This window comes from Neltuma alba, unplaced genomic scaffold (genome assembly GCF_004799145.2).
Source record: "Neltuma alba isolate B1F8T4 unplaced genomic scaffold, ASM479914v2 tig00011607_pilon, whole genome shotgun sequence".
Taxonomy (NCBI): Eukaryota; Viridiplantae; Streptophyta; class Magnoliopsida; order Fabales; family Fabaceae; genus Neltuma; species Neltuma alba.
In genome coordinates this window covers 27,515-52,802 of record NW_021636258.1, presented here as the reverse complement: position 1 = coordinate 52,802, position 25,288 = coordinate 27,515, and the positions used below count along the sequence as shown (strand labels likewise).

Sequence of the window (25,288 nt, the reverse complement as noted above, 5' to 3'; positions counted from 1 at the left end):
ACGAGTCAATACCCGAACCACCCGCTGCCACCATATCATATACCCTGTTCTTTCTACCATGCATGGTTCGTTCTTGACTCGAAACCTTCCCTTACTTCCCCCACCACCGCTTTCTATATCCTCTCTTTACCTCCTCTCAACTACTCATTTTGTTCCACCTTTAAAAATCCAAACCCTAAATCTGAAAACTGCAGACTCCATTAACACTACTTGTAATCATCATCGACTTCATGCAACTCTGAGCGCCTCTTTGATCTTCTGAACTGTGGCCGTCATTAGATTGTTCACCGTTTCAATGGACTCCACCGTCAGCTTCCCTGTTGGCAGGCTGTTCACCAGTATCTGTAACCCTACCGTAAGCAAGCTTCCGCCACTGCCACCGTCACCGCCCGGAGGACTCCCGTTGCGGCTGACGTCGGGATGAATGGCGAAGCCAGAAGGCAAGAGAGCCACGTACGAAGAATCGCCGCCGCTCATCACCACGTTCAGCGACTGCACATCAACTGGTGCATAAACCACCATAGACCCTGTAGCATCCGTCCATGTCTCTTGCAGCATCACCATGCTGGTCTCGTTCCCATTAGCACCCTGAATATATAAATGTCCACTAAGCTAAATGTCCGACTTACGAAAATCGAAATAGGAGGGGACAAGACAGTATATACTTACGTTGGTCCGTAGTAGAGAAACACAGTTACCATGTGTCTGTCCCTTCGCAATGAGAGCCACTTCCTGCATGGTACCGGCGCCGTTGGACAAGATGTCCCACTCGAATCTCCGGCGTTGATCCCGGAGGAAGTCGAACAAACTCTGCTGCGACAGCGGCAGCCAGATGGAAGTGGCGGCGCTGAGCATGACTCCGGGAGGATCGCCTGGTTCGCCTTCGCTCTTGCGGGTCATAACCTTAACGTCATCTCCCAGCGTCTCCACACGGAGGCTGTCCCACCTGAGGCCAGAGGAAGCGATTATCCCAGAACAGAAGTTGTCCGTCATACGTTGTGCCAGCTTCACCATACTCCGCCGCCCACCTTGGCTCAGTGCTGGGACATCATCATCAGAACATCAAGGTTTTGTTTGGATCAAACATAAATGAACAAGCTAAAATCGTAGGATGAAACCCTGGTGAAGCAAGTGGAATGAGAATGTGACATACTAGCGTGATCATCAATAGGAAGGGAAGAGGACAAGAGGATGGCCAAGCATTCGCATTGCCTTTGGAGGGCGGCGATCCATCTAGGAGCACCGAAGCCAATGCCGGCGTTCACCATCGGACGGTAAAGATGGTGCACCACATTCTCATCGTACTGCCAATGCTCTACCCAAGTAACCTGCAATATACGATAGACACGCATGCAAGGAAATGTATCATAAAATATAATATAGAGATTAATTCTCTTTCATGGGAGACCAGGGAGGTCAAAATGGCATATTTTTTTCATATTAATTATTTACACGTGCGCTTGATAGATAAACATAGATGAAAACAATAGCATCAAAAATGACCCCTCTAGCCACCATACTAATAAGTTTGTGATTTTATAGAGTGTTGTACAGTAGTGGGATAAAAAAACAAAGGTTTGATTCTGTGGAAGACACGGACTAACATCTCACCTGGATCAAGTACACACACACACACATACAGACATATATAAATTATGATAGCACAGAAGACTGGATACAGGTCATTACAACCTCGAGCACAGTTTAAAAAAATAGTGTAAAATATATATTATATCTTTATTAGAGAGATAGGAATCCAAGCATGGCTCAGATTTTCACACAACAAACATGGAAAAACCCAAGAATCAATCGAATCTTAATTATTTGCCGACTTAGTGAAGATAAAGTAAGATATATATAAGATGCAGGACCAAAAATGAAGCTTCCACGTTATTCATAAACCATGCAAGCCTCGATTCACTCATCTCAAGAAGCGATCACAGACAATAAGAAGCAGCTCCAGCTAATATATACGAATTCCGAATCTGTCTGTGCGATCAGTAAAATACTTCACGTTTGGGTCAGATAATGAAAGTGTATAATATATATATATATATATATATATATATATATATGAAGAAGTATACGTACCTTGGAGTAACCGTTGGGCATATCTTGCACAAGGCAGCCAGAAGGAAGCCTCCTGCATGCGACGAAAGGGTGTGCATTGGTGGGGTCACGACCAATCTCGACTGAAACATCAACCACAGCCCATAGATTTTCTGTTTGCTGCTTGCAAAATCGCAGCAATCTCGTCTGCCGAACGGGCACCAACGGCGAAAGCATTTGCAGCTCAGCTTCCAACTGACAAGGCAACATAATCGTACCGATCAGGTTGAAGATACAAGTAAAAAACTGTAATTCTGAAGTGCATAATTACAATGTTGTGTTGTATGTATCTGATATACTAGGAATAAAACAAAGCAGGAGAGAAATATATATACCAAGAGCAAAGTACTGCTTCTGGTCCCTCCCACGCCATTTGATATCACATCGAGCGGCAAAGCTCTAGCAATCATGGTCGGAAACATCTCCACCCATCGATTCTGCATATTCCCAGAATTAATCAATCAGAACAATAAATAAACCATAAGAACAAAGTGTTTGATGGATCAAATTGAGGATAATGTTATATACCATGTCCATCAATGTTTCAACAAGAGCCAAACTGTTGATCGTCACTACTCCAGTGCCTCTAGTAGCTTCAGTGACATAACCAGGAGGTTTCGGGCCAAGACAAGGAGGAAAAATCCGAGCATACTCCTCTAGATTCAGGACTTCATTACCGCCATCCAATGTCTTAATCCAAAGAGGGGCGTCCCCTTGAGCCATCTTCATCAATTCCTCCATAGCAGCCAAGGCAAGGTCTATAAGCATGGATCTCTCAACCTGTGCTTGATCATTTCCCATTTGCATTGTCATCCCCATATCAAATCCCACCGGAAAGCTTGACCCAAGACCAATCCCGCTCATAGTATTATTACTCCTTCCAATGGCTAGCTCAAGACCAGAATTTGGGGTTGCAAGAGCCATGGTTGAGATTGGCCTTCCCAGAAACTTGTTAGCCAAGGCACATATGCGGTTCAGTTCGTCCTTCAATCGAGCATTTTCAATCCTTAGTTGGTGTTCTTCGAATGAGATTTGCCCAGGAATGGCTGGGCTTCCGCAGTTGTTGCATACCGGGTTGGCCATGGCTTCCTTCATCATACTGTTCTCAGCTCGGAGCTTGTCATTTTCTTGCCTCAGAAAATGATTCTCATGACGCTCCAGTTGGGTCTGGTAATTCAAAAATTAAAAGACAAATCTTCATTAATGCACCATCCACCAGATCGTCAACAATAAATACTTGTCTTTAACAATTAAAGGAATTCAAATTTTTGTTTCCCCAAATATGCCCTTTCTCAATTTGTTCTTTAATAGGTTATCCATAATCTTCCAGCTGTCCGATTGTCACAGAGACAGATCAATCATAAAGTGCAAGATGAATAAAATAATAATAAAAGAATATAATTACTTTTGCAGACTGATTCACGACTATCTGCAAATTACCTTCATTTGGGTTCGTCGATTTTGAAACCAGAATTTGACTTGCTTAGTCTCCAAGCCAAGCCTCCTACTAAGTTCCAGTCTTTGCTTTTCGTCAGGATGAGGACACTCCTTGAAGAAACTGAAAAAACGAATAAAAAGCGAATTACCAGATGATCGAATCAATCACAAGAAACAAAATCTGATTAAGACCAAGAAAGTTAATACTTTTCAAGTTCTTGAATTTGGTGAGGGGTGTGTCTATGGTACTTCTTCGATCTCTGAGGTGTATCGTCTGCAGCATCCTGATCATCCTCCCCTGATACGCCATCGAAATTATCACTTCCAGAACGACTCTCATACCCATCATCCCTAATCCTCGCAATCAAACTCGGATCGAAGTTTTCCCCAAGAAGACCCATCTCAACATGCGCATCCATTTTCCTTTTCTGCATACTAATGCTCTAATCAGAAACATTGCAAAAAGATGAACAGTAAGAAGCACAAATCGAATTCATTATTTGATAAAGAGTAATTAAATAAATAAATCAGAAGGTGCCGAGAGAGGACAAGCGAAAAAGAAGACGGAGCATACAGTGGACGAAAAGAAAAGGCGGAGGAATTTTTTTTGGCTTCTCTCTCTTTACCCTTTTTCTCTGACTTTGATTTTGTTCTCCGGGTTTCTTTTTTCTTGAAACTGTAACAATCACTTAAGTCAAGGCACTTTGGGGATTTTGGATGATTGTTCTTCAACTTTTTGACCTTAAATTGAAGATAAGCTACGAAACTGACAAAAACGAGTTTTCTTTTTCACAAAGGATAGAACTGAAAAGGTTGTTTCATTGTCAACACTCAACACTCATGCATGCTTCCAAATTCATTTCTCTCTCTCTCCACAGAAAGAAAGCCTCTGCTTCATATGGACATGGACAGAGAGAGGAGGAGGAGGAGGAGGAAGAGACGTTTCCTCTTGATCTAAGCTTAAACCCCATGAACAGAAAATTTTTGTCAGTATCGAAACTTCTGAAAGAGACTGGGAAAGGATAAAGGAAAGGAATATATAAAATACAGCGAACAGAGAAAACAAAGGATTCATCTCACTGACTTTTGAAGAGCATCATAGGCAAATCTAGGCGAAAAGGCCCATTTGACAATACCCTCCTCTGCAACCTTCTCTCTCATTTGCCCTTCTTCTTCAGCTTGCTCGTTGGACGGAGGGAAAAGAAGAAAAGGGGGGAAAAAAGAAAAAGAAAACGAAAAGAAATGGTGGATGGAACAGAAACCAACCCAAGGTACGGAGAAAAATGATACCTTTAAATTCGCCAGTGAAGAAAGTAAAAGGCGAAAGCAAATACTACAGCCTGTTGGTTGGTTTGGTTGCACAGAACAGCCAAGAGAGTAATGAACTTTTCAGATCCTTCACTTTCTCTCTCCCTGGAATCTGTGGAAGAGAAAAGGACATGTAAGAGGAAGAGAAAAAACTATTATTCTATAGAATATTAAAACAAAATTAAAGGAGCTGACTTACTATGACTCCAAGGTAATACCAAGGTCAAGGGCTTTCTTCTGTGGCCGTGCTCTCAATTTTTTTATACGCTTCCGATTCGACTCCTTCCTCGCCCTTCCTTCACTCCATTGGCAAACTCTTTCTCTCTCTCTCTATTTCCCCTTATCTCTCTCTGTCTTGATTTTATGAGAATGAAGGAATTGAAATTGAAATATATAGGAGGAGAGAGAAGGGAGAGTGGGGCCCACTGCCAAAAACAGGGGATCGTGATGTCTGCTGCCACAATCCGATTCGGAGCGAGTGTGTCACGCGCGTGTGGGTTGTCATGTTGTCAGAGGGTGGGAGAAGATATGGTGTGTGGAGGTGCACGGTAAAAGCATGGTATGAACTCAAAGCAACCAATAGAAACATTACAACTCACGATAATGCAGAGGAAAGGCCTCATTCGTACGCGTGTGATTGGGACAGTGAGGATCTGTTGAATTCGATAGTGAATCCATCAATGACGTGACTTTGGGACTCAACGGATTTTGTGACATTTCTAGTCATTCTTTGTCAGATTCACAAATATTTATTTTCTTAAAAAATAAGAAAATAAAAAAAAGAGATAAATGATTTTTTTTTTTGGGGATTAAAAGGAAATTACTTACAGTGGATTTTTCCAGAAGGTTGCTGATTCTGGGCCTGTCATTTTGATAAACCTTTGACTAAAACTTAACTCTAAAAAGGAAGTGAAATCTCAATTTTCAATATAGAGTTTCTCCTTTGACTATTGACCCTTTATCTCTAATACACCAAACTTATGGTAATAATAATTTCAATGACTTCACCCCAAGCACGCCTCTTTGAATTAGGATGCCTTCTTTTTGGGCATTAATAAATTAAACTTTAGAATGCTTTAATTTGTTAGAATGTAACCAAACATCCGGCAAATTAAAAATACGAATGAAAAATATACCACTACACTCGTTTATAATGTATTAACATGTCTGTTTGAGTGTTTACATACACACAGATACGCGTCGACTTAAAAACATTTCAAACCATCTTTTAGATTGCAATAAAAAAATGCTATATAACAAACATCATTCAATTGACTAACACAGCTGAAAAGTGTGACACGTGTGTGCGCACGTGCGCGTTTGCGCGTTTACGTCGTATACGCACATAACCGACAACTTGACTTCATGCCATCGAAGGGCAAAAAGGACTATACATGTAAAATATACGAGTTTGATTTTTAATATGAGAATTTATTTCATTTTTATTTTATTCTTAAATATAAAACCATAATTTATTCTATCTTTTATGTTTATCTATTTTTTTCAAGGTAATCTTTATAATAATAGTAGTTATAACCAATATATTTGATTAATAAAGATATTTTATGAAAGATAACTCCTATTTATTACAAATAATTAACTTAATTAATTTTTTTAATCTATTTAAATTAGTCAATTAACTCTTATATTAAGAATCGAAGGTAATAAAATTATTTTTCCTTATGAAAACCATCAATAAAAGATTATGCAACCAAAGTAAGGTTTATGGATTAAAAACTCCGATATAAATTGAGAAAAAGATGAGAGCCGAGTACGACCCACATTTTCGGTAAACATTAACAAATTTCTTGCTGTTTTCCCCCTCCCGACTTCCTCATCTCAAATCTAAGGTGTTTTGGATTATTGATCCGTGAATCGAAACAAATTCTTTTTCATGCATATTTATTTTATATATCATAAAAATATTTTTAAAACTATGATTTTATTTTCAACTAGATACCCCTTAAACTGTAATGGTCTTACCTAGAGTCCTTAATTATTTACAATCACTTTAAAGTACTTTCTTATATCAAACGCTTATGATTATTTCTTATCACAGTTGAAATCCATCCAGTTGGAATTCTTATTTAGTATTTAAAATACGGTTTTGTTAACCCAAGCTTTGGAATCAATTTCATATACTGCTGACAAAAAAATCAATATTGTTTTGGTGAGAATGCAAGCATGTATTTTAAAAAGAAAAGAAAAAGATTATAAATGATGACGTTTTTGAGTGAAAAGATAGTTTTCTAGCAGTATCAGGAAAGAAGGAAAGTTAGGGACAATGGATTTTTTCCCCAGTTGGCTGCTGATTCTGGGATTGTGGATTTTGATAAAACTTTGACTAAATGGAACTCTAAAAAGGAACCAAAATCTCAAATTTCAATATACGGTTTCTCCTATGAATACTGACCCTTTTTAGAATATATACCAAACTTATAGAAATAATCTTCAGTGATTTCACTGTTGCTACACTTTTTGGATTAGGACACCTTTTCCTTTTGTCCGGCTAGAATGAATTATTATTTTAGATAAAGTGATAAGCAAATAATAATTTGGTCCCCAAAAAAAAAGAATGAATTATTTTAGAATTCTCAATTTTATTTTAATGTGACTAAACATCCGGCAAGAGTGATGGATGGAAGATTCGGAAGTAGAGACACATATTCAGTCAGTCAAATGACAACAATTGCTCAAAAGATTATTCAGCTATTTAATTAAAATTTGGGATTTGAAGGACACCCAGAATATCTATGACTTAAGAGTGTGCTTTGGTAAAAACCATGATCCTAGACTTTCAAATAGATTTTTGGATTTTAATAGGTTCTTGGCTAATTTGCTCTGAAATCAAGGTTTACAAATTTTTTTTTTTAAAAAAAGACAAGTACTTTTGTCATCTAATCCGCCCATCAAGATTTTTACTCTTTACTTTTTTTTTTTGGTCCCATTTACTTATTCGGTCTTGTGCTTGACAGTTGTTTTATTTTAAATTTTTAATTATTAACTAATAGGAATTGGGTTTATTAAAAATGTTTAATCTCTCTTAACACGGTAAATGATGATTTAAATTATCGTTCGAAGATGTGCACTCACATCTAGTTTTTAATAATATCTCAAATAAAATTATTACGTAGCAAATTTTTTTTAATTATTTATATTTCTTGCATTAACTACCATTTTTATCCGAATTGAGCTCCACCCTCGTAGAATCTTATTTAGCACATTTAATTTAATGCATGGTTTCTAATGATGAGTTTTTTTGGATGAATTTTATTTTGCTATGAATGAAAGCATGCATCGTGTTGTGATATGATAATTAAATAATGAGGATACGCTTTTCAAAATCAAGATATTGATTGGATTTACTTGAAGATGAACCTTTTTTAATCTATAAGGAAAAAAAAAAACTTAAAGATGGACCTTTTGGCGAAAAAGAAAGTTACTTGCAAAACGGATTTCTATCTTCTCCTTTTGCCTTTATTTTCGTCCTTTTGTAGTTTTTTGACTATGTTCCCTGGAAAAGAAAGTCAAGCTGAGTCACAATTTTCAATATATGCGATTCCCGCCAGGGAGGGGACTGCATTTATTAGCATATGATTCGGATGAAAAATTCTCATGCTTGTTTTTATTCATGCCTGAGTTACTACTCCAAATCTGCAATAGTCATAATTTTAAAAAAATTAATGAAGCAGTATAATAATTGATTACTTATAATTTAATAAATAAACTGTGAAAGAAAACTATGAATTCATTAATGTAGTTAAATACAATGTTAAAAAATTTCATGTAGTTAAATACGGAATTGTTTTTTCGAGGTCCTCTGACTATACACTCATACACGTCATCTCAAGATGCAAAATTACTTCAACAAATTCGTTAATACATACAATTAAAGATCAACTTTTGGGTGAAAAATAAAGTTACTTAATTTCTACTCCCCCCCTTGGTTTTATTTCGTCCTTTTATAGTTCTTTGACCATGTTCCTGTCAAAAGAAAGTTTAAATCACGATTACCAATATATACGCCTCAGAAATAAATTAACTAACTATTGATGCATGATCATTATTCTAATTTTTAACAGATCACCCTGTATTTAAATATAGGATTAATATAATTTTTAGTTCATCAATTTTATTCTTATTTTAATTTTAGTCTATCAAATTTCATATCACAGATCATGGTCCTCTGGAAGTAAAATCATCCAGGTTCTTATTAAATTATAAGAATCAATTTTTAAATGAAACGAAATTTGATAGATCAAAATCTATAGCTTAAAATTTGATGGGTCAAAATTAAAATAAGAACAAATTTGAATGACTAAAAATTATATTAATCCTTAAATATATAGTAAATTTTGACTAATCTGAATTTGAGTTATAACAGACACTGAGTAAGTAGAGTGGCTATCGGATCAGTCACGTTGATTTCGTTTTTCTGTTTCTAAACCTCATTTTATAATTTCATCTCGTAATTCATAAATAACAAATTTGTAAATGATAATTTATAATTTTAAAACAGTCGAAAATATCAAATTATCTCTCGCAACAATTTGATAATTTAGATGGCAATACAATGTCCAAAACACAATGTGTGAAGTGAGAACATACATTTTGATTTTGTATTTGATAGATTCAATGGACGAGCGATTGATTAAATGCACCCCTCTGTAAGCAATCTATGTCAAGAGCTTACCTTACCTAGCTATTAAGTATAAATAGAATAGCGAATGGTTTTAATTTTTAAGTATGAAGCTTCAAGAATATACGTACTCATCCAGTTTTCAATATATGGCCTAATTAAGAAATTGATATTAATTATATATGTAAGATTTATTTTACAAATTTATCTGTTTTATCTGTTTTTTCTAAATTAACCCTATTAATACTTCCTCAATAATAATCAAGTATGAAAAGGAGGAAATGAATTAGGAAAGATGCTTAGGGTATTTAAAAAAAAAATTCACTAATTTACCTAACAACTTTAATCTACTTAAATTAATTAATTAGATTTTACGTTGAAAACGGGATGAGTATGCATATATATATATACACACAGGGGCAGAAAAATGAAACCAGCAATGAGAAATAACCGCGCCATTTTGTTAAGTGTAGAAGTATGAACAACAAATGATATCAAACTATGAAATATCAAAGGGTGAATGAGAAATATCTAGTACTTTTTTTTTCCTTCATGCATGACAAGAGGCATGGAATAAATGAAATTGTTCATGATTTATAAATAAATACTATTCTTCTGATATTAAATATAAAACTCATTTTGAAGTGATTTTATATTAAGTACCGGATGAGTACTTTCTATAAATTTTATATAACATATACATAGACACACTTATATTATTTTTGAAGCATGGTTTATAATTTTTTGTTTGTTTATACAGGGCTTAACCCTTTTAATATTGTTGACACGTTTATGAATGATTTAATTGAGTTAGAAGAGGGTATCAGACCTTTTAATTTTTCTAGCGGCTGTATTAATCTCATCACGACAAAGAAGAACCCAACAAACACATGGAAAAATGATTATTATGCTAATAGGGCCTTCGCAGCTGCTTAGTTACGTAACCGTCATCGTCAAATTTTTTTATGTATTTTTATTTTGCAACGTGAAATTAAAATTTTATTTCATACCACAGAAAACATGTACTGTTTTCAATTTTAAAAAATATCCCTTTAAAACTACAAACGGGATGAAACTTATAAATTTTTTTAAAAAAATGCCTTTGTTATTACATCACAAGACCAAGGACAAGACAATTATAAGTTAAAATATTAGTCATATGATTTTATATAGAGTTAACTATAATAAAATCATAAAAGATTTGACATCATAACTGGCCCCAGTTGACATAGTCACAGGCAAATATATGATTAATACCTTTTAGAAAATCATATGTTGAGATTATTTTATTTGACGACAATTCTATTCAAGATGATATATAATGATTGCACTAAATGAAAGCATCTTTCTTATTAGAAATTTGAATATTGATTTTTCATGTCGCGATGGACTAATTTTTTTGCCACACCCTTTTGTTTGTTATAAAAAATTTAAGTGAGTTACGTTTCGATAGCTCATGATTTTATGAGTTAAGAGTCGATTTTTTACTCACTACGTCAGCTCTTGTTGGTTGCTACGCCCATTTTCTGTTAGTTAAATAATGGGTATCCGTTTTTACCAAGCCTTGACTTTCAACTTGCTTCACAAGGTCAAAAAGAAAGAAAAAAACTTGGTTCAAAAGTCAACTGGATGATAACTGGGCTCAATTCTATGATCGGCCCAACAAGATCCATGCATCTAATCTTCCAAGGATGAGTATGGATTGGCGCTGGGTAAAATTGACTTATAGTCTAATTGACTTTTATAATTGAAGTTAGAATAAAATTCAGTTAGTGTAATACGATTTACGTTTGGATAGGTGCTTATAAAAAGTCAGTTGAAAAAGTTAAAAGTTATTTGGATGATTGAATAGAAAAGTGAGTTTAATTGTAAAATGAGTGAAAATGACAATTGGAGAAGTTGCTTATAAAAAGTTAGTTAGAAAAGTTACTCCAAATTGCTTATAAAAAGTCAGTTAAAAAAGTTACTTTTTCCCATAAGTCAGTTAGAAAAGAAGTTCATCCAAACAACCAATTAAAGGGGTGTTTGGATGGAAACCAAATCATAATTTCAAAAGTGTTTTTACGGTTTACGAAGTATATATGTAGAGGAGTTTGTCTCATTTTCCGAAAAAACACATATGAGAAGTACTTTTTAATCTTGCGAAACGCCTCCTAATACTCACAACGAAAAGCTGAAAGTGTAACTCTCAATAAGATGACCCACATTGCACCACATTTTCCAGAACAAAATAGAGTCACTGTCAAATGATAAAAAGTAAATCTTTCTATCAATCGCATAATGCAAATTTAGACTCTTTAATTGTAAGATTGTACGTTTGACTCTATCTATTCAGTACTATTTGATTAGCATAATTAAGTTAATGCCATACTTTTACTTTTTTTTCCCAGATATTTTTAAACTGAAATAATATAAATTCCTATTTCTTTCTCTTTTTTAAAAAACAAAATTAGCCCCTCTTCTTTTGGGGAAAAAAAGTTGCAGTACTATTTGTCCAAAAAATAGGACCATCAATATTATTAAACGCTAAACAATGTATAAGATATAGCAATTGTTTAATAAAGTTTCACAGAAGAACAAAGCCAGGTAGGTGAGATGATGATAACATATTTCTAACAATGGGAATTTCTTTCCAAAATGCAATACATTACCAATATTTGTGGAAGATACGAAAGCAAGAAAAAACCCCTCATCAAACTGTTTAATTGCTCATTTAAAATATAATATATATCTTTATCGAAATAAATATTTTATTATGTTCTGATTCAAAATATATATTAACTGTTTGGATGTTGGAAGCGAAGCGAAGCAAAGCAACATGCCACTTTCAAATGCCTCTTTCCGCTTACTTACCGCCAAACGAAAACGAAACACCTCCCACTCTGGCTTCAATCCACTGTTCGCACCCCCACACCGGACTTCAAAATGTGACCAATAAGCAGTCGCCACGTCATGACAAGACTATGGGAGTCAACGTCTCTAGAACCACGTGCGCAATCACGTGGCAGCTTCCCGACCGGAACCAACATTGATTGGCTATGACAACGAAGAACCGTACAAGATGGAACACCGAGGATCCATCCCTCTTGCTTACTGCGTCAGTTGGAAGCCTGAAATCGCTCACCCACAAAGCCCACAACCACCACTTCCTCTTTTCCTCCTCCGTTTAAATCCGCCCCATCTTCATCTCCTTCACTCCCTAACCGTCTTCATTGATTTTCTCGAGAAGGAGTCTGAGACTTTGCTTGTGGGTTTGGGACAGGACAAGCGAATATGCCTAGAAGAGATCTAGAAGGAGGAGGATCGAAGAACAGAGACTTCTCTGCTTCTTCTTCCCATGGCTATGATCCAGAAACTCAGTGGACTTCATGGCTGGTTCCGATGTTCGTAGTGGCCAATGTTGGGGTTTTCATTGCGTCCATGTACGTTAACAATTGTCCTCGTAACAATCTGGGTTTTCAAGGAGACTGTGTGGCCAGGTTCCTCGGGAGGTTGTCGTTCCAGCCTCTGCAAGAGAATCCCCTGTTTGGCCCTTCTTCTTCAACGTAAGAGCTGATCCATTGCTTTCCTCCAACACCTATGTTTCTGATTTCATGTTTTACGTTTCTGTCTTTAGTCTGTCATGAAGCATGATCGCACCTTGGTGTTTTCCTCACTGTCGGTGTGTCTCTACTTTCAGAAATACTTGCATGCATTTACTTAAAAATTCTTCAGCTATTGGAATAATCTTGTGCTATCGAGCAATTGATTTGAGAAAAGTGTGTTGATTTTTGAAGATTGACAAAGATGGGAGCTTTGAAATGGGATAGTGTTGTGAATCAGCACGAGGGATGGAGGCTTGTGTCTTGCATATGGTTGCATGCTGGAGTGATCCATTTGGTTGCAAACATGCTGAGCCTTGTGTTCATTGGCATTCGCCTTGAACAGCAATTTGGATTTGGTACGAATATATAATCCCGCTTTCTGCGAAACATTACCATACTATGATAACATTCATTTGGTGGTAACATTTTGTTTGGCTGAGATTTTTTTGCAGTGAAGATAGGAATAATCTACCTGTTGTCTGGATTTGGAGGGAGCGTGCTGTCTTCTCTGTTTATCAGAAACAACATATCAGTGGGTGCTTCAGGGGCTCTTTTTGGACTTCTTGGAGCAATGCTTTCTGAACTCATCACAAACTGGACCATTTACACCAACAAGGTAGAAGAACCATTCTAATAAGTACCAACTAGAAGGGGGAAAAAACTGTCACACTTTATGAGACAAAATTCCATTATTAATCCCAATGGGCATTAAGACAGACACTTGAATTAGCAGCTTTAGTACTGAAGATCTGAACTTTGTGGCATTTTTTGTTTTGTTTGTTTGCAGGCAGCAGCATTGGTGACACTAGTGGTGATAATAGTGATAAATCTTGGGATAGGAATACTACCCCATGTGGATAATTTTGCACACATAGGAGGATTCACGACAGGTTTGTTGCTGGGTTTCATCTTGCTGCCTCGTCCACGGTTCGGTTGGGTAGAGCAAAACCATCTTCCTGCTGCTGCACGCCTCAAGTCCAAATACAAGCCTTACCAATATGTTCTTTGGATTATCTCTCTCGTTCTTCTCATTCTTGGGTAACATCCTTTATCTCATCCTTTTGCATAAGATCACGTTATGATTTAACATTGTACAGATCATAGCTGATGTGGTGGCTGAACTCGATCATGTCAGGTTAAGCATTGGGACGGTGATGCTGTTCAAGGGAGAGAATGGTTATGATCACTGCCACTGGTGCCATTACTTGACTTGTGTCCCAACTTCAAGATGGAAATGCAATGAATCTTGAACATTGCTGTACTTGTGTTCATCCTAGCTTATACACAAACTCAGCAACTTTTATTTGATATCTAGTTCACATTAATTAGCCCTTGCTTTATCTTACAGCAATTATGTGCGCTTACGTGAAGAATTTATTTGTGACCTTTGTTTTTGTAAGATATCAATAAAGAGAAATGTTAATTACGTTTGCTATCTCAATATTAATATTATTGTTGTTATTGTTGGGGTAGATCTAGCGTCAATTTATCATTTGCACGTCTATTCATTATGGGGTAAACGTCTCAATTAAAAGTTAAAACTGACAATGACGCAAGTGTAACGTTTTCTAATGCTAAAATGGGTGTGTTTAAAGTTGGGTTGACGTTTCGATTTTGACAATTCGAATCAAATTCAAAATCTTAAGACCAGTTTTACTTCAAGCCCAGATGAATACTGACGTATATTCTAAGCCCAAGACAAAAAGGAGTCTTATGATGCGGGGCAAAAGAATCCAGCATAACACATATAATTGGGTTCAGGTCCGGTCGTCACCCAAAAGGATCAAAAGGAAGTGGGAAAAACAATACTCATGTGGCGTCGCCCGGACTCGAACCGGAGACCTTCAGTGTGTTAGACTGACGTGATAACCAACTACACCACGACACCTTGTTGCCAACATGCGCTTTGCATCTTGTTAAAACAGAAAATTAAGAGTAAAAACTACCTGCCAATAAACGATGAATCTGACCGAAAGGTTCATAAAAAATTCATGGTTGGACTGCAAGCTTCACATTGCACACCAGCCCAATAGTTCTGATCTAACAGCATTAATTCAACTCTTGAAACACTTACATGCTCAATGAACTTGCTGCTAAAAAGGATGTTATTTCCTAAGCAGCAGAAGATTATGATATGTGTAGCAGTGGTGTTGGTGTGGTGGAGGAGGAGCCCACTAGCCTAAGTCAAGGGAAAGCCCGTGTTGTGACTTGTGAAGGAAATCGCAGAGATTAGCGAGGGTGCATGAATGCTTCATGGGCTTACCCTTCACCTATAACCCTAATGCCGGTTAGGTTTAGGATAGGCTTTAGTCTATTCACATTAACTTTTTCTTCATTCGAGTCCTTTGCCTTAATGATTTGAGCCATGAATCATGTTTTCGGGGGCTATTCTGATGAATTTGTCTTGCTAGTACTAAGGAGTTGTTTGGATAGAAACCAAACTATGGTTTCAGAAGTGTTTTTACAGTTTACGAAATAAATATGTGAATGAGTTTATCTCGTTTTACGGAAAAGTGTTTCTCAAGGGTTACCAAACACCCCCTAAGACTAGTAAGAATCATTGTTTGAAGTGACGGTCTAAGCATGAAAAAACAGCTTTTAGGCTTACAAGTATGTTTGGATTAGCTTTTAATATATCTGAAATATGACTGGAAATTGCGTTCAATCGTGCGATTTGATGAAGCTATTTTTGGCTGTTTTTTGTTTTTCTGATCGAGCTTTTACACTAGATTCCCTCTCTTCTCCCTTATTTTTTGTCGTGACATGCTTTTCCTTTCCTCTTTGCAATAGATCCGTCTTCCCTTACATATGCATACGTACTCATTTAACATAAATTTTTTTAATAATATTTCTAATTTTTAAAATTATTTTTATTTTATATTTACATAAATTTTGCACAAGTATATCATTTAATTAATTATATAATATTATTTAGTTTAAAATTTTTTCACAAACATCTAATATAAAGATATTTTATTCATTAAATTTAACTTCTTCCTATTAAAATAATTAAAACTATTATATTATGTAAATTGATTTTTTTAATTTTTTATTATTTAATAAAATTCATACCTATTTTAGTAATTTCACAAAGTAAACTTGCTTATTCAATCATAATCCAAACAAACTTTATTTTTACAAACTAACTTATTTATAAAAATTAATCTAAATATAAATTACATTAACCAATATAACTTTTCAAAAAGTCAAATTGAAAATAAGTTACTTTTTCTACTGCGAATCCAAATGGACCCATAGTCTTTTGATTTTTGGATTTGAATCTCCTCCTGGACAGTGGACACACACAAGCAAAATAACGGTTTAAAATAGAAGAGGAGGGTCCAAAATAATGTACAAACGAAAATATTAAGAATGACAGTATCTGCTTCCTACTGACATGCCTTCTGTGTCCGTATATAAATGCCGCAGCTTCCTAAAGAAGCAGATATATCGAAAGAAAGAAGGCTATTTGCAGCTGCAGAGACTGTTTTCTGGTTTAAACTTGTGGGATTTGAATGTAAATTAGTAAATTACATTAATTTGATGAACAAGAGCTACAGACTTTAGAACTAATCATTTTGATTGTAAAAAAGAAACTTTGCTTCATTAAGTTGCCTTTTTCAGGATACATATGTACTGCTATTGCCCCACCCTTTGGGTTAATTACTTTGAGTTGATGTTAATCAATTATTATATGCTTGGTGATAGCTGGATTTGTAGACTAGGGTCACACACAGACACACCAATCTCAGAATTCCTTCAATGAATCAAAACAATGTTACTGATAAAGATTTCAATGCCGCAATATATGTCATGTTTTACTCTTTTTACTATTGTGATTCACGTTCGTGTGATATCCTCTTCCTTTAATTTGTAAAGCACTTTCTTTACCCCGTTGGACTATCCCCACGTGAAGAGCAATTAAACTAATCATCCATGATTAAGAATCTCAAAAGATGACATATCCATGCGCACTCACATTCCTTTTTCATTTCCCCCCCTCCTCTTTTCTTTGTAATTCTAGCTTCTTATGATTAGACCATTCAAATTTCCCGACACTCTCTTTCCGGTTGTTTAATTTGTCCATTTTTTCTTCCAAATTTAAGGCACATATGCTTTTTATTGGTATGAGCTTCACATCATTAGCCTAAACTTGGCAAGTTCTGGTTAGTTAGAATACTATACAATATCAGAGCTAAATAAAATGATTTAGACATGATAAGAGGCATATGATGATACCTGAGAAAAGAAGCAATAGAAGACAAAACGGCGATAGGTCTGATTGGTGAGGGGAAAGAAGAATATAAAGGGAAGAAGAAAGGAATGTGAGAAGGTGAATAAAGTAGAGAAGACAAAACAAGGAGGTGAAAGAGTCAGATTTAAGAGATGCTACGAACAATAGGTGACTTATTCTCTTAAAATTAGGTTCATGTGACCAGTCTGTCTTGAGGTATGTTGAGTTGGCCTGTGCTTAGAATCCAAGGAGAATAAAATAGTGTCAAATGTCACTTCATATCTTTGCATTCATTCTCTTTTATCCTTTTGTTTCACGGTTTCTCTTCTCTCACAAAAAAAAATGGACCACCGAAAGCAACCACCCTTCAATACAATAGGAATAAGAATACTATGCAGATCCATTTGTATATATTGTATCACACCAAAAACCATAACGTCTTTCTTGTCATCTTGTATGAATTATATATACCTGCATTTTTTTCCAGTTAAAGGGAAAAACAAAATTTAAAGAACATGTAACGTTACTTCTCCAACGGTAAAGTTTCTCCCTTGAATTTGTTTGTTCTGTTCATGCGAATAATGGACAAAATGAAAGAACCTTCTGCCGCGATGACAAGAAACACAGAGGGAAGTGGGACTCACATATGTGAAAACTTCATATGGATCCTTAATTTAGAGAATCAAAATTTCAGAAAATCATATAAATGTCCATCGGATTATTGGAAACAATCGACATAAATACAAACCAAACTAAATTCAGAAAGTAGGAACCAATACATTTATATCATCAACCCTCTCAACTTTCTTAATAAACTATACCGATGCAGGTCAAATAATTACATTCCCAAACCTTCTTCCATTTCCACCCCAAACCACAAAAAAAAAGAAGGAAAAGAAACAAAAAGACAATTTATAATATAGAGATAGACAAAACTAAACACATACGTACAAATTAAAACAAGTTAGGCACACTTCTCTCACCTTAACATGCTAATTATGCTAAAATCTTGGTCGGATCTTCTCCATTTCCTTATTTCTATTCTTTGTAGGTTTTAGAGAGAGATAGACATATAATGTACAGAGCTCAATGGGTTTCATACATTTTATATGTCTGTCTCTCTCTGAAATTGACAAAAAAGTTAAAAGAAGAAAATGTTGAAGATCCAAATTTCAGGTACATAAACACCATTTATCAGGAATAAAATTTGATGCCTCCTTGAGAGTGGTTAAATTTATTGTGTCACCTTAGATGGCTACTCAAGACTCTGTTGAAGCGGCTTGAAGATGTAGAACATTGGCTTTTGAAATCAGCAAGCCTATCAGAATTATTTCCAGAATCCCAAAGCCTTTGCCTCGGCGCACTCACTGATCTAGACTTGGCTCGAGATGACTCGGTGTTGGCCATATAGTTTGGGTGACCAAAGTAGCCACACTCACTCCTTGTGGGGGTGAAAGGACCCGTTCTTCTTCTTGAAGCAGAAAATGACTCTGGACTGTTCTGATATGAATGGGCTGAGAGTTCTTTGCTGTTCATCTCTGCTGTTCTTGAAGCTTTCTCTTCTTTTCTCTTCTGATGAAACTTGAGGGAACTGAAGAGACCTTGGTTTACACTGCTTGTTGAACGCTTTGACGGAGACTCATATGCCAAAGGATTCTCGTTCTGGGAGTTCAAGCGGGGCTTCCAAGTATCAACTTCGAGAATTTTATCACTCTTCTCATCATCTCCTCTGGGATGGTTCCACACATTTTCTTCCATCCAATTGTCGTACCATTGCGATACAAACCTTGATCTCCCCGAGCCAATGTCCCTGAAATTTGCATTGGAACTGCATCTCTGCAGGTTCAATCAGAGAAATGCTATTCAATTAGAGAAATGTTTGAACCTTCCTTCAAATTAAAGTCCTCAACTTGTTCAAAAATTCTTTTTGTTTTACGCAGTAAAAGATGATGATAAATATAAGTTACAGAGCAGAAGCAAATGCCCATTAAGGGACAAAGAGACCAGTCCACACCGACCCCAGCTTTGACAACGATAAAATTTAATAGGTTCAGAAGAAGACACGTTTTAGTCTGATGACTCATTTACAACCAGCATTCGAAGCATCCCATTATCCAGTATGAGTACCTTCAGAAGAGGAGATCCTTCAAATTTAGTACTATTGGCTCTAAGTGAGGTTCCATAATGTTCAGAAACCTGCAATTAACGTAAAACCATCAAGGTTAAATCAAGGACCACGCTCAAATCACCAGCTTGACTTGCGGAATTTAATGACCTGACTTGGCACGAAAACAAGCTCGAAAACTTTGGATAAGATTATAAACAGACATAAAAAGATGTAAATTGCGCAAAACATGGTTTCTTACAGGGTGATGAGAGAGTGGAGACTTGGCAGAATGGAGAATATGGGACAACTGCACGCGACCTGCACGTGCACGGGACTGCAGCCTCACCAAAGTTTGCATGCGCCTCAGCATATCTGCTGTTTGCTTTCTTACGATGTGACCTCTTACCAACGCTTGCAACTTCACCAATGCTTTTAGTGCTCTCAGAGCTCTCTTTGCCTTTCAAATCCAAACCCTTTTGTTAACTTCAGTTTCCAAATAACATTCCATGGCTTGCCATGATAAAAATTCACCCAAATTTCCCAATTTTAAGATAAATAAATATTTTTACATTTTCCTTTATAATTGATTTGAGGATGTTTCTACTTTTAATGAAGTGAAAAAGAAATGAGTACTTGCTAACTTGCCCATCACTCTCTTAATGCATCATTTGGTGATAGCAAGCCTAACCACCACAACTCTGGTCCATAACCTACTAGACATAGTTCATCATGATTTGCATAGGACCAACCAATCTTTTACTGCTATTAAAAAATATGTAAAAAATATAACTGAATTTTTTTAAAAAAAAAAAATCCTTGCACGGTCCTGTTCCATAATTATACAAAATATCATTTAAAAGGACCGACCTAGTTTTGGTGTTTTTTTTTCCGGAAGAGCCACTGTATACTTTTCCTGCTCCAAAGGAAAGTATAATTCGTGGGGCTTTATGATTCTCACCCTCGTTTCCTTTTTTTTTCCCCCCAAGTTTGTTATCGTAATTGAGACCTCAATTTTATCGTCTCTCACAATGAAGGGCTCATACTGAACTCAAAGGAGAGAAAAATGATAAAAACGAACTTATATCTGTCAAAAGAGAGAAATTCATATGAGTAACTTCATAAAATATTGAGATATATTTTTTTTAATTTTAAAGCGTAAATAGAATGAAGAAGCAGAAAAGCAACACGCAGTGAGGAACGATGACAAGTGTTTGTTTCGCGAGAAAAACTAAGAAAATGACTTCGGCCAGGAAAACAGAGGATGAAATCAAATCACGTACAAAGAGAGTCAAACAAATTTGAAAATACGGCTGACGTGCTATGGCTGCATGTTGATCCGAACTTCAAAGTTGAATCCGGAAAACCAAGCGCCAAAAAATTCTCACAACCTCGGGAATAGTACTTACCAAGTAACCACGAAACGCCGACTGTATCTTAACGGCGGCGACGTCTTCCGGCCACCGGTGCTGGCTTGTGCTAGGACCGCCACCGCCATTCGTGAGTCTAACCACCTCCGCCGCTGCATGAGCGGCGGCAAGAGCGGCCTCCGCCACGGCCGCCGTCGCCGCAGCCACTGCAATGGCATGTTTATTAGCGTTCAAGGAATCACCGTATGGCAGCGAAGAAGTGGAAAGGTCGGTGTTATTGAGATCAGAAGTAGCACTTTGGGATTTGTCTTTGCTGCGTTTGATGAATCTCCATCTCCGTTTACTCTTGACCGGTTCAGAGCCGGACTTGTGGGAGCCTTCGGATGGAGAGGCCGGCTTTTTGCCGCCGAAAATTCGCCGAAGGAAACCCATATCTCATTGGAGGGCGGGGGATTTCAACGAAATGGTCGGGATTTTGGCCGAGAAGAACATAGTGAGAGAATTGAATTGGCAGGGAGAGTGAGAAGAGAAGGAATTTTGCTACTACGAAGGAAGTAACAGAACTTCGGTTACAGAAGCGAGAAAGAGAAGGAATATATAGCTGGACACTTGGGGAATGGGGATGAAAACGACGCGGGAGTAAAGAGAGTGATCATCACGCGCGACGCCATGTTCTTTTCCTATTGGTGCAAGTTTTGTCCTGCCGCTGCCCGGCTTCATTTGGGTGGACTGGGAAAGCAAACCAAAGATAAGGAAAAATTGCAATATTATTTCTAATACCGTCAAATTACTCTCTCTCTCTTTTTTTTTTGGGGGAAAATTCAATGCGAAGAATTTAGATCTATATCTGTTTTCTACCATATTTTGAACTATTTTTCTTGATTTTTGGAGTGAGTGGATGAGAACTCTCTTATCCAACACTCCATTAGTTACTACCTAACTTTCCGATGCTTAAAATCATTTCTTTAAGATCATTATTATTATTATTATTCTGTTAGGCTTCTTGTAATAATGTATCCTAGTAATATACTTTTTCAGTTTTTAATATAGGACCTTATTTTGAATTGATTTTAGTTTTAAATATAAGATCTATTTCTTACATTTATTAATTTTTTTTTAAATTATCCATTTGCATAGTCTCTCAACTATAATTAAGTAGAAGAGGGATGGATGATATTAACAAAGATGATTATAGTGTTTTAAGAAAAACATATCATATTTCTTATAATTAACTAACTTACCTAACTTTTTTAATCTAATCAAATTAGTTAAATAGATATTATATTAAGAATAAGAGAAATATTACAATAACATATGGTGGTAGTATAAATCGAGGCTGAAATTAAAATTTTATACAAATAGTTAAAAAAATGTGTGGAATAGAAGAAGTGGTAGTGAGAGGCAGGTGACAACGTATGCGACAAATATTAACGTACGAAGGTGGACTGTGATGCTTGCTCGCAGCGGCCTCTTTCCACATAAACGACAAATATCGAATTATAATTTTTGAAAAAAATATATATAAAAGAAGAAAGTAATGAAAATTAACCTTGTGTGACCTTGATGCTGGCTTTTCTGTATCGTCTGGCTGATTCTATTCCTGGCAAAATGCTATCTATTTCATATTTTTTTCCCCCTCTAAACGCATTCTCGCTTATGATTTATAAGTACCACTCAGTATTTGTGTAACTTTTTAAAGAAAACTACGGACAATGTACATTTTTCCGATGTACCATTAGCCAGTGAATAGTTGAAAATACTAACTCTGATATTTAATATAAAAACTAATTTGATATTTTATTTAGTTCTAAACATAAGCCTTGATATATTTTATCTATCATATTTATCTATTTTTTAAGATAATCTTTATAATAGTTACACATGTTTAATGTTTCATCAAATGGTAGTTCTAACTAATATACATGATTAGCACAGGTATTTTGGAGAAGACAACACTTATTTATTACAAATAACTAACTTAATTAATTTTTTTAATATATCTAAATCAGTGAACTAATTTTTATATTAAAGATTAAAAGATACTAAGTACATATACATGGGACGGTTGGGAGGCATTAATAAGTGTATGGGCGATGTATTGATGGATGTCACTTGCCAACGTGCAAAGAATAAATAAACTAAATGTCACAGCTGACATATACATTATATAAATATATATTTATACATAAGAGAGAGAGAGAGAGAGAGAGAGAGAGAGAGAGAGAGATGTTAGGAAGAGCTTTTATTTAAAGAGAAGCTTATGGAGTTATGGCGACTTGTATATATTGTTTTAATGACAAAGGTTAATGTTCCTTTGGCTGGGGATGCTCATCAGCCGATGCATTACTAAGCTTTTTGAGCAAGTTTTGTAAAGGTTAAATAGATCAATACATGATGATCTCTTAGCTGTATATTCTGGTTCATATATGTAATTTGATACTAAACATGAGATATTAATCTATGTAATATCCTCGTTAAAGGAAAAATGTTTTAAGGATAATAAATAACTAACTTGACCCTCTTTTTAATTTATGTCATAAATAATTAACTCTCTCTAGTTAACAAGTTAGAAGAATATGTTGATCCAAAATATTAGTTAAAAATAATAAATATATAAGATATATACATAATTTTTTTAAACTCTACTCTTATTTGTAAAGAAAGTACATGAAAGATAATAAGTAAACATTTGTTGCGGAGAAATAAAAAATGATACATATTTAATGGGTCTAAAAGTACAAAAATTAGTTCAAAATTTTAGATCAAGAAAATTTATTTCTTATATCTATATACACCACTATGAGAGAAATTGTTTCTTATAAAAGGAGACGAATGAAGAATTATTTTTCTCTCTTCTTCATAACCTCATTTAATACAGGTAAAATGGAAAAAAAAAATCAATTTAAGACATATTAATGAGTTAACAACTATTTCTTAGTTTTGATAAACTAAGTAACTTGTGAACAAAAAAAGTATATACTACCTCTAGTCCTTAATATAAAAGTTAGATAATTAATTTATAAATATTAAAAAAATTAGTTATTTGTATTAAAGAATGTTGTCTTGTTAATCATGTATATTAAAATAAAAATCCTTTAACACGTGTAATCACTATGAGGACTACTTTCAAAAAAAAAAAACATGGGAGACAAAATGAATTAAAATCGTATACTACATCCTATCCTAATTATAAGATCATATTTGTAATCTAAATAAAATCTTATAATTAGAATAGGAGGTATTACTGATGAATCTTTAACTAATTCTTATATTTTGTATTTAGAATTAGAGGCAGTATAAATGAATATTTATGGATCTACCAAGCCGCGTGCAGATGCCAGTGATGCCACTCTTGATACTGACAGCACCCAGCAACAAATTAATGAGGCATCCATATGTCTCACCCAACTCCCTCGTTCTTCTTTTGGCTAATCTCAAGCCTCCACCATACGTCTCACCGTTTGGCACAATCATTCTCTCGTCTCTTACGAATGTTGTCTTTTATCTACCCAACTGTCTTTTAATCTTAGGACTTGGGGGTTCCATACTTCCATTTAATAAGTGACCTTTTCCATTCATAATATTCACATTTTTTCAGATATGGGACTTTTAATTCCTACGCCTACCCATCAACATGTAATTGTTAATTCATTAATATCTTTATCAACATGATTACTTACTGCTTTGCTAATTCACATACGACAATATACTCTTTGCATCACCGAAATAAAATGTTGGAGTTTCACATCAAACACCGGTTGGTGAAGAATGCATCCACCATACTCCAAATTAAGAGAATATATAGCTCTCATCAATTAATTCGTTGACTTCCTTTCCCTCAGCCAGTTTACAGGAATTCAACATTTTAGTTTCTACATTTATTGCCTCGCACCTCGTCCTTTTACCTTTATTGTTTCGACATAAGTACTCCTCTTCGGGAATGTCTTATTTCATCTTATTTATAAATCATATCATTAAATTTTTAGTATTAATTTTTTTTTACATTTTATTTAGATTTTTATTTGTTAAATACATATATTAAGTCAGAGGACAGTTGAAAAATTAGATTTCAATATAGAGTAAATGAGGTTTTAAGTCTTTTTTTAATTGGGCAAAACATAATTTATAATTATTTTGTCATTTTCATTGGGTTTTTCAGGTGCGGCCACAGAAGAAACCCGGAAATTTAAGATAACCAACAAAACAGCTACTGCCTACCAGACTTAAAACACATTAATTATGGTCCAACTTGAACCCAGACAGACAACTATCTATTGACAATAACGGAATATTTTTCCCAAGTTAATTATTCACAGTTATAGTTTTCCCCAACTTTCCAAGAATTAACACATTTATAGTTGTATACAATACATATTGCTAGGTTAAGGTATTGAAGAACTTCAAAGCAAAGGAATGTAATCAATCTTTTTTTCAAATCTAATGCAATGATTAGGCTGTTGAGTCACAACTCCAATATCACACAAAAGCATCCTTAGCTATAAT

At 35.4% G+C, this 25,288-nt stretch overlaps 3 protein-coding genes and 1 non-coding gene across 10 annotated transcripts; 1 reads left to right on the top strand and 3 right to left on the bottom strand.

Moving 5' to 3' along the window:
* Positions 1 to 153: 153 nt before the first annotated feature.
* On the bottom strand, positions 154 to 12,190 carry LOC114715691 (homeobox-leucine zipper protein ANTHOCYANINLESS 2-like). 6 transcript variants are annotated; one of them, XM_028900557.1, is made up of 10 exons: positions 5,054 to 5,098; positions 4,837 to 4,966; positions 3,754 to 3,989; positions 3,550 to 3,667; positions 2,638 to 3,276; positions 2,445 to 2,546; positions 2,092 to 2,304; positions 1,154 to 1,328; positions 670 to 1,040; positions 154 to 588 (listed from the first exon to the last, which is right to left on the bottom strand). In XM_028900557.1, exons 3-10 carry the CDS (start codon positions 3,978 to 3,980, stop codon positions 229 to 231), a joined length of 2,205 nt encoding a protein of 734 aa, XP_028756390.1. In that variant the 5' UTR covers positions 3,981 to 3,989; positions 4,837 to 4,966; positions 5,054 to 5,098; the 3' UTR covers positions 154 to 228. The 6 variants fall into 6 exon arrangements, with proteins under 6 accessions (XP_028756390.1, XP_028756391.1, XP_028756395.1 ...); XM_028900558.1 differs by having other exon boundaries at positions 3,754 to 3,981; XM_028900562.1 differs by having other exon boundaries at positions 3,754 to 3,974.
* Positions 12,191 to 12,722: 532 nt separating this feature from the next.
* LOC114715690 (RHOMBOID-like protein 2) lies at positions 12,723 to 14,526 on the top strand. The gene is made up of 5 exons (XM_028900556.1): positions 12,723 to 13,038; positions 13,270 to 13,433; positions 13,530 to 13,693; positions 13,865 to 14,115; positions 14,213 to 14,526. The coding sequence occupies exons 1-5, from the start codon at positions 12,767 to 12,769 to the stop codon at positions 14,325 to 14,327; spliced, it is 966 nt and encodes a 321-aa protein (XP_028756389.1). The 5' UTR covers positions 12,723 to 12,766; the 3' UTR covers positions 14,328 to 14,526.
* Positions 14,527 to 14,891: 365 nt separating this feature from the next.
* Positions 14,892 to 14,965, bottom strand: TRNAV-AAC (transfer RNA valine (anticodon AAC)). Its single transcript has one exon. It is a non-coding gene; the product is annotated as a tRNA-Val (tRNA).
* A 3,034-nt stretch (positions 14,966 to 17,999) lies between these two features.
* On the bottom strand, positions 18,000 to 21,335 carry LOC114715674 (protein IQ-DOMAIN 14). Of its 2 annotated transcripts, XM_028900538.1 has the most exons (5): positions 21,082 to 21,335; positions 20,825 to 20,991; positions 19,678 to 19,875; positions 19,439 to 19,507; positions 18,000 to 19,147 (listed from the first exon to the last, which is right to left on the bottom strand). In XM_028900538.1, the coding sequence occupies exons 1-5, from the start codon at positions 21,215 to 21,217 to the stop codon at positions 18,554 to 18,556; spliced, it is 1,164 nt and encodes a 387-aa protein (XP_028756371.1). In that variant the 5' UTR covers positions 21,218 to 21,335; the 3' UTR covers positions 18,000 to 18,553. The 2 variants fall into 2 exon arrangements, with proteins under 2 accessions (XP_028756371.1, XP_028756370.1); XM_028900537.1 differs by having other exon boundaries at positions 20,825 to 21,335.
* Positions 21,336 to 25,288: the final 3,953 nt, after the last annotated feature.

Bases quoted from the DNA above. Each gene is read 5' to 3' on its own strand.
- LOC114715674 (XM_028900537.1), bottom strand. From the start codon at position 21,217: ATGGGTTTCCTTCGGCGAATTTTCGGCGGCAAAAAGCCGGCCTCTCCA. The intron at 19,876-20,824 runs GTAAGTACTATT...TGGATTTGAAAG, and splicing joins CGGCGTTTCGTGGTTACTTG to GCAAAGAGAGCTCTGAGAGC. The intron at 19,148-19,438 runs GTACTCATACTG...TTGAACCTGCAG, and splicing joins AAGGATCTCCTCTTCTGAAG to AGATGCAGTTCCAATGCAAA.
- LOC114715690 (XM_028900556.1), top strand. From the start codon at position 12,767: ATGCCTAGAAGAGATCTAGAAGGAGGAGGATCGAAGAACAGAGACTTC. The intron at 13,039-13,269 runs GTAAGAGCTGAT...TGATTTTTGAAG, and splicing joins TTTGGCCCTTCTTCTTCAAC to ATTGACAAAGATGGGAGCTT. The intron at 14,116-14,212 runs GTAACATCCTTT...CGATCATGTCAG, and splicing joins CTCGTTCTTCTCATTCTTGG to GTTAAGCATTGGGACGGTGA.
- LOC114715691 (XM_028900557.1), bottom strand. From the start codon at position 3,980: ATGCAGAAAAGGAAAATGGATGCGCATGTTGAGATGGGTCTTCTTGGG. The intron at 3,668-3,753 runs GTATTAACTTTC...TCGTTTTTTCAG, and splicing joins CAAATTCAAGAACTTGAAAA to TTTCTTCAAGGAGTGTCCTC. The intron at 2,547-2,637 runs GTATATAACATT...GGGAATATGCAG, and splicing joins TTGAAACATTGATGGACATG to AATCGATGGGTGGAGATGTT.